Source organism: Enoplosus armatus, chromosome 17 (assembly GCF_043641665.1).
Source record: "Enoplosus armatus isolate fEnoArm2 chromosome 17, fEnoArm2.hap1, whole genome shotgun sequence".
NCBI classification, from domain to species: Eukaryota; Metazoa; Chordata; class Actinopteri; order Centrarchiformes; family Enoplosidae; genus Enoplosus; species Enoplosus armatus.
This window is the reverse complement of record NC_092196.1, coordinates 19,574,847-19,587,434: the sequence shown is the minus strand read 5'-3', so window position 1 is coordinate 19,587,434 and position 12,588 is coordinate 19,574,847. Positions and strand designations below refer to the sequence as shown.

General features: G+C 43.7%; 1 protein-coding gene across 1 annotated transcript; it reads right to left on the bottom strand.

The window, feature by feature from the left end:
* Positions 1 to 230: 230 nt before the first annotated feature.
* Positions 231 to 11,897, bottom strand: LOC139300042 (myosin-4-like). Its single transcript, XM_070923015.1, has 39 exons — positions 11,694 to 11,897; positions 11,195 to 11,338; positions 10,703 to 10,859; positions 10,587 to 10,614; positions 10,385 to 10,493; positions 10,211 to 10,303; positions 10,061 to 10,124; positions 9,873 to 9,971; positions 9,692 to 9,795; positions 9,480 to 9,618; positions 9,261 to 9,379; positions 8,995 to 9,144; positions 8,739 to 8,909; positions 8,347 to 8,653; positions 8,090 to 8,166; positions 7,340 to 7,427; positions 7,139 to 7,256; positions 6,943 to 7,066; positions 6,717 to 6,853; positions 5,962 to 6,217; positions 5,614 to 5,856; positions 5,348 to 5,524; positions 5,109 to 5,254; positions 4,713 to 4,803; positions 4,216 to 4,605; positions 4,010 to 4,136; positions 3,816 to 3,934; positions 3,529 to 3,725; positions 3,273 to 3,456; positions 2,848 to 3,013; positions 2,629 to 2,753; positions 2,248 to 2,556; positions 1,949 to 2,152; positions 1,192 to 1,317; positions 934 to 1,104; positions 759 to 863; positions 560 to 655; positions 340 to 471; positions 231 to 251 (listed from the first exon to the last, which is right to left on the bottom strand). The coding sequence occupies exons 1-39, from the start codon at positions 11,895 to 11,897 to the stop codon at positions 231 to 233; spliced, it is 5,817 nt and encodes a 1,938-aa protein (XP_070779116.1).
* Positions 11,898 to 12,588: the final 691 nt, after the last annotated feature.

Below are 12,588 nucleotides of genomic sequence, written 5' to 3'. Positions count from 1 at the left end.
GCTGATCTTCTGTAAATGTGGTCAAACTCTTGCGCTGCATTTGGATGGAAACTGACGCACTCAAAGTCAGTTTTATTTTTCCATCCAAATCATTTAAAAGACGTCGTGATCAGATACAATTATACACACAATGGCTTTAAATGAAGAAATAACTCATATTCTGTTCAGAGTATGTTGTGTGCTGGCTTCAGAGACACAGCAGGCTGCATCGTCCTCATGGCAGCCGAACACTACTCTCCGCTGTCTTTTGCCTGGTAAATGAGGAAAAAATGAGAGCGACATTATTGGTTATGAGTAGAAATAAAACAACATTATGCTGCCAGAAGCCGGCTGACTCACCTTGCCCATGTCACGACTCTTGACTTTCATCTTATTGATCTGGGACTCAGCGATGTCGGCGCGCTCCTCGGCCTCCTCCAGCTCGTGCTGCACCTTCCTCAGCTTAGTCAGATGAGTGTTAGCTTGCTCCTCCTGTCGGAAACCAAACACCAGATTAATAAAAAAAATCCCCAAATGTGACGATGTTTCGATCTCAGGGTCGAGAGAAGAGGTCACTCACGGCCTCTTCAGCCTGCCTCTTGTACATTTTGACCTTCAGCTGGAATTTGTCCACCAGCTCCTGCAGCCTCAGCATGTTTTTCTTGTCCTCGTCAGACTGATGTTAAATAACAGGAAACGAATACTTTACAACTTCTGATGACCACTAAAACGTCACACAGCGTCTGTATGGAAAGGAACAAGGTGTGGAATGAGTTTACCTGATAGGTGAGCTCCTTAATCCTGCGCTCAAGTTTACGAACCCCTTTCACAGCATCCGCCCCGTGTCTTTGCTCTGTTTCAACCTCATTCTCCAGCTCTCGCACCTGCAAAGGAGCAGCTATACTCTTTAAAGATGTAGCAGGATTTATTGGTGATTAAAGTACAATACGTTACCCTTGCTTCCAGTTTTTGGAGTTGCTTCTTCCCGCCCTTCATGGCCAGATCCTCTGCCTCGTCGAGACGCTGCTGCAGGTCTTTCACCGTCACCTCCAGGTTCTTCTTCATCCTCTCCAGGTGAGCGCTGGTGTCCTGCTCTTTCTTCAGCTCCTCAGCCATCATGGCAGCCTGAAAAAAAAAAAGTAGTAAAATAGTGACTAGATTGCTGTTTGGGCGGGCGAGAATTAAACAAACACTTAGAAAGCACACACTTACATCAGTGATGGCCTTCTTGGCTTTGTCCTCAGCGTTCCTGGCTGCTTGAACACTGTCATCCATCTCACACTGAATATGAGAAAGATCGGCCTCCAACTTTTTCCGACTGTTGAGCAGGCTGGTGTTCTGTAAGAAATGTTATTATATGATAACGTCATGCTAAAATATGACTTTAACTGTTTCATATAACAAACACATTGTGTTACCTTCTTATAATTACTGTAAGAAAGGTCATTAATTAGGTTCGGCTGAACAACAGATGATTTACAGCTGACTTACACATATATCTATGTGAATGCACCTAGATATGTTGTAACTGAAAAACTGTCATCTATATCTGCCAAAATCAGGTTGTGAATAAATCTTAAGCAAAAAATAGATTATATACTTGTGGAATCTATTTATTTTGCAGTACACACTATATGTGATCATGATTACTAGATTCTTTGGTGGCTTAAAACTACAACAACTGATATTATGTCCGGCAGAAACTAGCTGTGAACACAACACAACTAATATTATCTTGTAAATTAGCCTATTTATGTTCACCAGCTAGTTGCTAACTGTGTTTGCAGTTTGGGGCTGAGCAGGTCGTGTGCTGCGAGAGGGACGAGAGTGAACCAGAACAGTAAAGTTGTGGGTCAGAAAACTAAAACAATGAGCTGTAGAGCTGGGACCTGCAGAGTCAGGTGATAAGTCTGTGTACAATAAGTCATATAGCCGTATATTTAACTATGCAAATTGCTGATAAAAACACCTGCGAGTGAAGCAGCTGCACTCTCTCGCTGGCGTCCAGCAGTTCCTGCTCTGCTAGCTTGCGGCTCCTCTCCGTCTGCTCCAGAGCCGCTCGGATCTCCTCCATTTCAGCCTGCATGAGGTTACTTCTGCGCTCAGTCATGGCAACCTGCTCTTTCACGTCATCGCTGCTCCTCAGAGCGTCGTCGAGGTGAATCTGAACTTCCTGTACGGTAGAATGAGGACACCGTCTTTCTACTGTATTCTTTAAGAAAGCAGCCATCGCTCGGCCTTTACATGTTCCTCTTTCATGTGTCTCACCTTCAGCTGAACTTGTATGTTCCTCAGTTGTTTCTGGGACTCGGCCGCCTGCCTGTTGGCGTGGCTCAGCTGGATCTCCATCTCGTTGAGGTCCCCCTCCATCTTCTTCTTCACTCTCAGGGCGTCGTTCCTGCTCCGGACTTCAGCGTCCAGATTACTTTGCAACGTGTCGACGACTCGTTGGCTGTTTCTCTTCACCTGTTCGACCTCTTCATCCCTCTCGGCTATCTTCTTGTCCACCTCGGACTTCACCTGGTTCAGCTCCAGCTGGACTCGTAGGATCTTGGATTCTTCGTGCTCCAGGGAGGCCTGAGTACAGATACGAAGTGCAGTCATATTGACCAGCGATGTTTAAATATATATGATTTAGGTGAATCTCACCTCCGCCTCCTCCAGAGCAGTCTGGGCCTCCAGCTTCTCCCCTTCAGCCTGTTTCTTTGATTTCTCAAGCTCATGGATGGTTTTTCCCGTCTCTCCCAACTGCTCAGTCAGATCCATTACTTCCTCTGGAGACGGAAACCAGTTCTGAAATCAGTTCTCAATAATGCAATAAAAACTGGCAATGCACAGCGTTACATGCAAAGGAGGGCGCTGACATACGCTGCAGGTTTTTATTTTCCCGTTTGAGCGTCTCTACTTGTTCCAGGCTTTCTTCGAAGGCGTTCTTCATCTTGAAGTTCTCTGTGCCCAAACAACGCACCTCCTTTATAGCTGACTCCAACTCTGCCTGACCCTCCTCATATTTCTGCTTCCACTCAGCCAGAACCTACAGGAAGGGATATTAAATATTCAAAACAAACTGCTATTACTACTTTGAAAGTTTGACAGCTGGAAGAAGTCTGGTTGAACATATACTTGTGAATTCATTGTCCAACAGAAAAGACGTCTGTGTGATCCATAGTGTTGAACGACATGACACTTCCTGTGTGGTCTTATTATATTCTACCAACTGAACATCTCAATTAAGTTACCAATCACACTAACATGCATTTACATGACATTTTAGGAAGTCTCCAGATCAAAACCTTATCAAAATTTCTCTGCTTCTTGTCCAAGGCAGCAGCAGCAGCATTTGACCTCTCAACGTCCATCATTAAGTCCTCCACTTCTCCTTGCAGCCGCTGTTTCGTCTTCTCAAGAGAGGAACACTTGGAGTTGACGGCCTCCACGGCTTCTTCTGCATCCTGCAGGCGCAGCGCCAGCTTCTTCCTGCGGGAGAACAGATGTCATAAGATCTCATGAGAGTGCATCCTGTTTTGAGCTGATGGAGAGTTTTCTTACTTTGCCTCCTCGAGCTCTTCGGTGCGTTGGATGGCATCGGTCTCGTATTTGGTTCTCCACTGAGCAACCTCGCTGTTCGTCTTGGACAGGCAGCGGTGCAGCTCAGCTTTGGCCTCCTGCTCTTCCTCGTACTGTTCTCTCAACAGCTCGCAGTCATGTCGAGCTGATTGCAAACCGTGAGCCAGGGCGTTTTTAGCCTTCAAAGAAATGACAGAATCAGCATGAACACTTCAAGCTGCATCCTCGAGCTTTAAAACATTGTGATTGTCTCTTCCGTCAGACTGTACCTTAACCTCCTCCTCGTGAAGTCTTTTCAGCTCCTCAATCTGCTGAATAAAGGCTTGCTTTCCCCGAGTTAGCTGTGACATTAAGGATTCTTTTTCTTCAAGCTGGCGAGACGCTTCAGCTGATGATGAGTGAAAAAACAAATTAGAACTCGCCTCGTCTGTGAGTGTATGTAACTGCTGGCTTGATTCCTCACCGTTTTCTGTCTGCAGCCGAGCTTTCTGACTTGAAAGGTCATTTATTAGCCTCTGATGCTCCTCCTCTTTGGTTTTTACCTCATTCAGTTGATCTTCGAGCGAACGGCACATTTTCTCCAAATTAATCTTGAAATTTGAAAGAGAAAAGATGTACCTGTTATGTCTGAAACCGAAGATAAAAACCATGACGAGTTTGATAACCAACCTTTGCTTTGGCCATGGTTTCCATATTGCTCGCAAAGTCGTCCACCTCCAGCCTTAACTCGCTCTTCTCCTTCTCCAGTTTTTGCCTGACCCTCTGGATGTTGTCCAGCTGTTCTCCCAGTTCAGCCACACTGTCTGCATGTTTCTTGCGCAGAGCAGCAGACGTGGCTTCGTGCTGCAGCGAACACTCCTCCAGCTCTCTGCGCAGTTTGAGGAACTCAGCTTCTCGCTTCTTGTTCAGCTCAGCCTGAGCGGCGGTGGCTCCTCCGGCCTCCTCCAGCCTCTCGCTGATCTCCTCCAGCTCCCTGGACAGATCGGACCTCTGCTTCTCCACTTTGCCTCGAGCCGAGCGCTCGGCCTCGATTTCCTCCTCCAGCTCCTCAATTCGGGCCTGCAGATGAGAGATTGCCGTGATGTAATCCTGGAAGAACACACCCACTGAAGTAATTTAGCTTCATGATATCACCTCAGACCCAAGCCGGTGATTGAATTCTTCACCTGGAGCTCTTTTATTTTCTTCTGAAGCTGAGCACCAAGAGCTTGTTCATCTTCTACCTTCGTCTGCAGCTGTGACAACTCAAAGTCTTTCCTGTAAAGTGAAGTGAAGCAAAGTGTGATGAAACACTGCTGTATACAGATTAACTTTATTGGCATTGTCAAACAGGACAGGCGAGACTTGATAAACCAACACATCATCAATAAACTTGGACATAAAATGCCATTTCTTAAAGTTTATACTACTCTACCATACAGGTGGATATATCACACCTACATTATATAATGTTTAGGCCACTTGGGGGCAGTGCAGTGAGCGGTAAACATTGACATATTATCACGTTATAAAGTTGTTATTTTAATAGATGACAGGTACCATCTTTTTCAGAGAGAACTTACTTCTTCAGTTTTTCGTCCAGCTGCTGTTTCTCGTTCTCCAGATCCATGATGGACTCGTGAGCAAGTTTCAGATCCCCCTCCAGCTTTCTCTTGGCCCTCTCCAGATCCATACGGACCTTCTTCTCTTGTTCCAGTGAACCTTCCAGCTAAAATCACACAGACACACTGTAATCACATGCATCTTAACAATAGCAATATACTTAACCTTTCCAGCCTCTCCTGTATGAACAGTGACTCACCTCATCCACCTGCTGCTCTAGTTTGGTTTTGGCTTTGGTCAGAGAGTTTATTTTGTCCTCCTCTGACTGCAGGTCGTCCAGTGTTTGCTGATGAGCCTCCTGCAGGGCTTTCTTCTCCTTCGACAGTTTGGTGATATTTTCATCTTGACTCATGATTTCTTCCGTCAGATTTTTCACCTAAAGTCATTATTAAGAACTAATGTGACAAGTATTCCTTAAACATGATGATATAACAACAGTAAGCAGCGTGATGTACATAATGTTACCTTGTTTTCTACTGCATGTTTCTCCTTCTCCACTTTGGCTAAGGTGAGCTCTAAGTCGTCGATGTCCCTCTTCAGTTCAGAGCACTCGTCCTCAAGCTTTCTCTTCTTGGCGGTCAGCTCAGCGTTGACCTCCTCCTCATCCTCCAGTCTCTCTGTCACCTCCTTCAGCTTGGCTTCCAGCTGGATCTTGCTTTTGATGAGTCCTTCACATCTCTCCTCTGCATCCTGGAGGTTGTCTGCCTCCTGATATCAAGTTTGTGGACCAATGTTAGAACTAAACCAATAATAATAACAATAATCTCGCCGACTACGTGACCTTCTACTAACTCTGTCTGTGGTACAACTTACCGTCTGGACTTGAAGGAGGAGATCATTCTTGTCTTGTACGATGGAGACCATTTTCTCTTCGAGTTCCCTCCGCCGGTTTTCTGATTTGGCCAGATCTTCTTTGAGCTTTGTGAAATCCACCTTCATTTGGGCCATTTCCTTCTCAGCTTCAGCGCTCTTCAGGAGAGGTTTAAGCTTAAAATACAGCTTCATCCATGGCCAGTGTTTTACGTTCATGAAAGAACGGAAGTTATACTGGATAGTGTAGATCGCCTCCCTGTCAAAGTAAAGCTGGGATAAGTTTACTCTGCAAGTTTCAGCCTCTATGGTACTACTTTTCTTCTTTTACACAAAACACACCCATGATGCTGTTCTTCAAAGAGCATCCGAGAGCTCCTAACTGAAACGAGTTTGCCTTCTCATCCAAAATAAATTCTACGGGAAAATCTAAATTAGCAAATATTAGCATGCGCTACAATAAGATGGTGAACATGGTAAGCATTATCCCTACTAAACACCAACATGTTAGCATTGTCATTGTGAGCATGTTAACATTTAGCAGCCTCATAGGGAGACATGGCTGAAGACTCTTAGACTTGTTTTAAAATACTCAAAAGATTTCACAGAGTTTGGTTGATGGCTTCACAAAAATTCTGTTCTGTTGTGGGAATGCGGACCTCAGTATTTCCAAAGATCCGGTCCAGAAGCATTTGACTTAGTATTTCTAGTATTTCAACATGTAAAGTCTGCAGCTTTAAAGCAGTAAATATCTTTACTTTCTGGCCATCATCTTCTGGTACTCCAGACGAACGAGGAAGGCTCGACACAGAGCCTGAGTGGACGTCACAACCTGGGATAACCGCTCATCTCTCATCTCCTCCAAAGCGCCCAGCAGGCCGGCTTTAAAAAACACCTGAAATTAAAGGTAATTATTTCTATTTACAGCTCATTTATCTCTTAATATCTCGACCATTTAACCAGTGTGCTGTAACAAATAAAAACCTTAGTGTGTCCAAACTTGTACTGTGTGTGATCCACATCGATTGAGCCCAGCAGTTTCTCCGCAGCTTTTTTGTTATCCATAAATTGTCCCTCTGGAACAGCACTGGCATTAAGAATCCTGTATCTGTATGAGGAATAACAGGTCTGAGTATGGGAGCTAACATTATGAAATATTTAAAAGCAAAGCTTTGTTTACCTCTGCTTGAAGTCCCCGTAGAGGATTCTGCTTGGAAATCCTTTCCGACAGATCCGGATGCCCTCCAGCACGCCGTTGCAGCGTAGTTGGTGGATAACGAGGTGGTTTTCCATAGCACCTATGATGAAGGCAATAAATAGTTTTATGTGTGTCGTTTTGTAGAATATATATATGTCATAATGAGAGGATCATCAAAAGTACCTGGTGTTTTAGTCTCATTTGGTATCAGGCAGCGCACAAAGTGAGGATGAGTGGTTCTCAGATTGGTCATGAGCTTCCCGAGATTCTCCTGTAAGAAGATTTACATGTGAACTGTGGAGTTTGTTTGTCTTTTTGTGGCTAGTTTTGTTTACATCTCTAATATTCAGACATGATTCTTTTTTACCTGACAAAAAAGCAAAATAAGAAAAGATTATTCAGTGCATCCATGTATATATGAAACTTTGTGAGCTCTCTCTTGAACTGGGACTGGAAATGTTTCTCCTTTCAGTTTCAGAGGAGGAGATTATGATTTTAGTTAGTTTTGTCAGTCGCTCTACCACTTTGGTCCTGAAGCATCTTAAAAACTATTGGATGGATTGCAATGAAATTTGGTAAAGACATTCATGGTCCCAAGAGGATGAAGCCTACTGGTGATTGGTGAGTCCCTGACTTTTCTTATAGTGCCAGTAAGAGGCTGACATTGTGGTTTTTAGTGAAATATCTCAACAACTGTTGGATGGATTGCCCTGAATTATGGTGCAGACATTCATCTTTCCATCGAGCTCAGCTGTAATGACTTTGGAGATCCCTTTTCATCTAGCGCCACCATCAGGTCCAATTTTAAATTTGTCCAAAACGTAAAACTAATGACATTTCCATCATCCTCAGCTGTACTTTGTGTTTAGTGCTAATTAGCAACTGTCAACAAAGTACGATGGTAAACATAATGAATATTATTTAGCATCTTACCCTGAACAGCGCTGACACAGTTTGGAAAGATGCTCCCTTCTTCTTGGACCCTTTTTTGGTTCCTCCAGCAGCTGCCTCTGCATTGATGACACATTTATAACAAACATACTGTAGCTGTAGTATCTCACCTTCTCTGGAGCCACAGTGATGGCTGCTAAGGCAGCCAGCGAGTTTCACGGTGGAGAATCATCCACAACCAAAGGTGTTTAGAAATATTCAGGAAATGACCCACAACGGTGAGACTGAACTGAACTTACCATCTGATCCAGAAAAGCTTGCGTACAGCATCGACAGTATTTTGACTGAGGACTTCTGGTAAAGCTGCACCACCGACTCGCTCAGCGGGTCTTTGTTCTTCTCCAGCCAGCCGCTGATGTTGTAGTCCACGGTGCCGGCGTAGTGCATCAGAGTGAAGTGAGCCTCGGGCTTCCCTTTGACTATTTTGGGCTTCAAGAAGCAGTTGTTTTTTCCAAGATGCTGGTCGTACAGTTTGTTCTTGAAGGAGGTGTCGGTTGATTTGGGGAACATGCACTCTTCCTCGAGGATGGAGAAGATCCCCATCGGCTGGGGAACAAACCGTTCTTATTGATAACATTACCACAGCTGCAACACTTAACTCCATTTAAATCTTTTAAATTACACAGTATACCTTTTCAATGAGCTCAATGCAGGCTGCTAAGTCCATACCAAAGTCTATGAACTCCCAGTCAATCCCCTCTTTCTTGTATTCCTCTTGCTCCAGTACAAACATGTGGTGGTTGAAGAACTGCTGCAGCTTCTCGTTGGTGAAATTAATGCAGAGTTGCTCCATGCTGTTGTACTAAAGACAAATAGATCATATTTGAATAAACACACATTCTTCAGTTGAACTTCAGGGGACAAAAACACAATATTTGAACACCAACGTCAAAGATTTCGAAGCCAGCGATGTCGAGAACGCCGATGAAATGTTGTCTGGATTGTTTCGTGTCCAGCTGCTGGTTGATTCGTACGACCATCCACAAAAACATCTTCTCATAGACGGATTTTGCGAGAGCACCAATAGAGTTGTACACCTGGAAAGAGGGAAAGTTAAAGACAGACCTGCTTCCTCATATTTGTACTGAAAGATAACCAGACCAGACAGCTCGTCGTGGAGGATCTACATATATCCGTTTGATAGTCGTCTTACCTGCTGCACATTTTGTCCTTTGGTAACATACTCATTTCCAACCTTTACTCTGGGATAACAGAGGCTTTTCAGCAGATCAGCAGAGTTCAGGCCCATCAGATATGCAGCTTTATCAGCTTCTGCAAAAAAACAAACTTAACTAACAACCAAAACAGGATATCTTTTGGATTATATTTTCCCTTTCGTGTCTGCTTCCTTTATTTGCGCGACGTTCCTCACCCTCAGAGCCATCGGGCTCCGCCTGCTCCTCCCGCTGCTTCTGCTTGAACTTCATGTTCCCATAATGCATCACAGCTCCTGTCAGCTTGTAGATGGACACTTTCTCTTCAGCAGTGAAACCCAGAATATCAAAAGCCTCCTGTGTCAGAAAATGGGCAAAGTCAGAAGTAAAGTCATTATAAAGAGTGAGAAAGTGCTTTGAGTCAACTCACATCTGTAGCCATTAACTCCTCAGTGTCATCTATGCTTTTGACGCTGATTTCTCCTTGACTGATGAAGGCAAAGTCGTACGGGTTGGTGGTGATGAGAAGCAGATCTGAGGGGGAAGAAATCAAGCTAAAATCTCTTTGTGTGAATGTCTGAGTAAAAACAAGAAAATCACCAATAGATTACCAATCAGTTCAGGCTTCTTGTTGCAAGTAAGCTGATAAAAAATGTGATAACTCCTCTCAGCCGTCAGCTGAAATGTCACTCTTGATTTCTCTAGCAGATCTTTAAGGAAGAAAAGAAGAAAAATGAACTTTATTTTATGTTTTGAACATAATTTGTCAATATTCCATACAAAACGTGTATAAACTCACATGTTTCAATATCTGCAGATGCCAGTTTACCAGTTGTGCCAAAGTGTATTCGAATGAATTTGCCCTATTTAACAAAACAACATCTTAGTCCCTGCGTTCAGCAAATTCTTGGTAAATCAAATCAAAATGAAGTCCTTTACGCTGACTCACAAAGCGAGAGGAGTTGTCATTCCTCATAGTCTTGGCATTCCCAAAAGCTTCCAGCAGAGGGTTGGCCTGGATGATTTGATCCTCCAGAGTCCCCTGTCGAAAAGCAAACATGTAAATGTGAACACCCACTCAACAACTGACTCCAGCAGCTGTCGAAAGTCGCCCTGAGCTCACCTTCATCTTACTATTCGCCTCCTTCTTCTTGTCTGCAGACACTGCGATTGTCGCAAAATACTGGATGACACGTTTAGTGTTGACAGTCTTGCCTGCACCGGATTCTCCGCTGAGCAAAAACAAAAACACATTTTTAATTAATATCTTTGACTCATTCAGTAGTCCGTCAACAAAAATCAAACCAAATCTCAGGTAAACTTACGTGATAAGTATCGACTGATTTTCACGATCTGAGGACACAAAAGAAGACGCATGTTTAAAAAGGTGAAAAACTAAATCTAATTATTCATTTGTATTGATTTTAGGCCGCTAACATACCGGTGAGCATGAACTGGTAGGCGTTATCAGACAAGGCGAAGATGTGAGGGGGAACCTCCATCCTCTTCTTCCCTCTATAGGCCCGGACCACCTCTGGGTTGTAGACCGGCAGCCATTTGTAAGGATTCACAGTCACACAGAACAGCCCAGAGTAGGTCTGCATGGAAAAGAAAAGATATGCATGTTGAGCCATGCTAGCTGTGGACTTCTAAAGTTACATAATGAGCTCCTGTTGTGATCAACTGATTCAAATTCAATGTAAGGTGAAGAAACTTCTAATATTTAACATTTTTTCCTAATTGTTAAATTTATACCAATATAAATATACATTTTGAAGTGAAGTAATCTGTCTTATTTAACCCATTTCATAAAGGAACTGCACCGGAAACAAGTGGAATAATCTCACATCACCGGCAGTTTTTTCTCATATTTTCAAGAGTACCAAATTTTAAGTTTTGGCCTCCATATCAAGGCCTCTCCCTGAAGACTCACGTAGATCATCCACGCTGCGTATCGCTCCTTGAGGTTGAACAACACCGCAGGCTCGTGGAGGTGCGTCATCATCACCATGTCCTCAATCTTATCAAACTTGGGGGGGTTCATGGGAAACACTTGGTCCTCCTTTACGGTTAAAGTCTGGAAAAACACATAAACATACATGTCTGTATGAAGAGCACCAAAAACTGATTGTTCACTGTCTTCATAAACTTTAACTCAGATTTTCTTATGACTCTCATGGAAAGTGAAGCAGCATTTGGAGCTCCAGGGGAGACTAAATGTCTCTGTTCAAAGCCAGACTAATATAATTGTGCAGATTCTTTATTGCAGGTTTTACAGACGGACACCCTGAAGCTGTGTAAAGTCCCTCCACATCACCCAGGAGTAAAGTCCTGCACAGACATAACATATAACAGAAGAATCACATTCACTGTCTGTGTTCAGTGTCTAATAAAAAGGTCAATTTATCAGCAGAACCCTTCAGTCCACCCACTCTGTCGTCCACGGTCTTGACAGTGGCTGTGCCGTCCGTCCTGTCCTGGACTTCAGCCTTGACGTACAGCTCTTTGTCATCGCTGACGAAGCACGCCGTCTTGCTGTCAAAGGGGCGAGACTGAGCCTCCGTCCTCTCCCTCTCAGACTTGCGGAGGTACTGAGCAGCCGGCCCGAAGACTGACATTTCCCCATCTGTGCTCATTTTCTCCTCCTGAATTAAAGACAAACCCCCCCCCCCCCCCCCCACCATCAGCATCTCTTACATTCTTTTATCCAGTGCATGAAGCTTGAAATGTAATCCAGAACAGCAGAATACTCACTTTCTGCACAGGTATGTTCACCTGGAGGTTCAAAGACAGAATAAACCTGCGCAGTCGCTGCTACACACTGAAGGATTGTGGGGTTTCCTTCTAGCGATAACAAATAGAACCAGTTGTCCCTCTTTATACCTCAGCATTGTCCTTGATGTGCGGCCTCCTTCCTTTACATGGGCATGCGGTGGTAGAGTTACTCGAACCTGTTGCTCATCGTGGATGAGGATGGATCATGGATTAAGCTCAAGATGCACTGAGGTTATATATAGAGCGCAGCCACACCACAGAGTGCTGAATGCATATAAACACAATTTATGAATTCATTTGTAAAAGTCACAAAGGAGAGGAGAATGTGTGAGACGTTAATGAAAAACAACAACAAATAATAATAATAATAATAATATAACACTTATACGCAGAATCAAAACCAGAGATTACAAAGTGCGAAAAAAGAAAATCATGTATTTCATAGACACATAAACCTGGATACACACATAAATACACACAAGGAAGGCAAAGCTTTCAACAACAAGGCAACGTGTTTTATATGAGACATAAAAGACTTAAAAAGGTTATAAA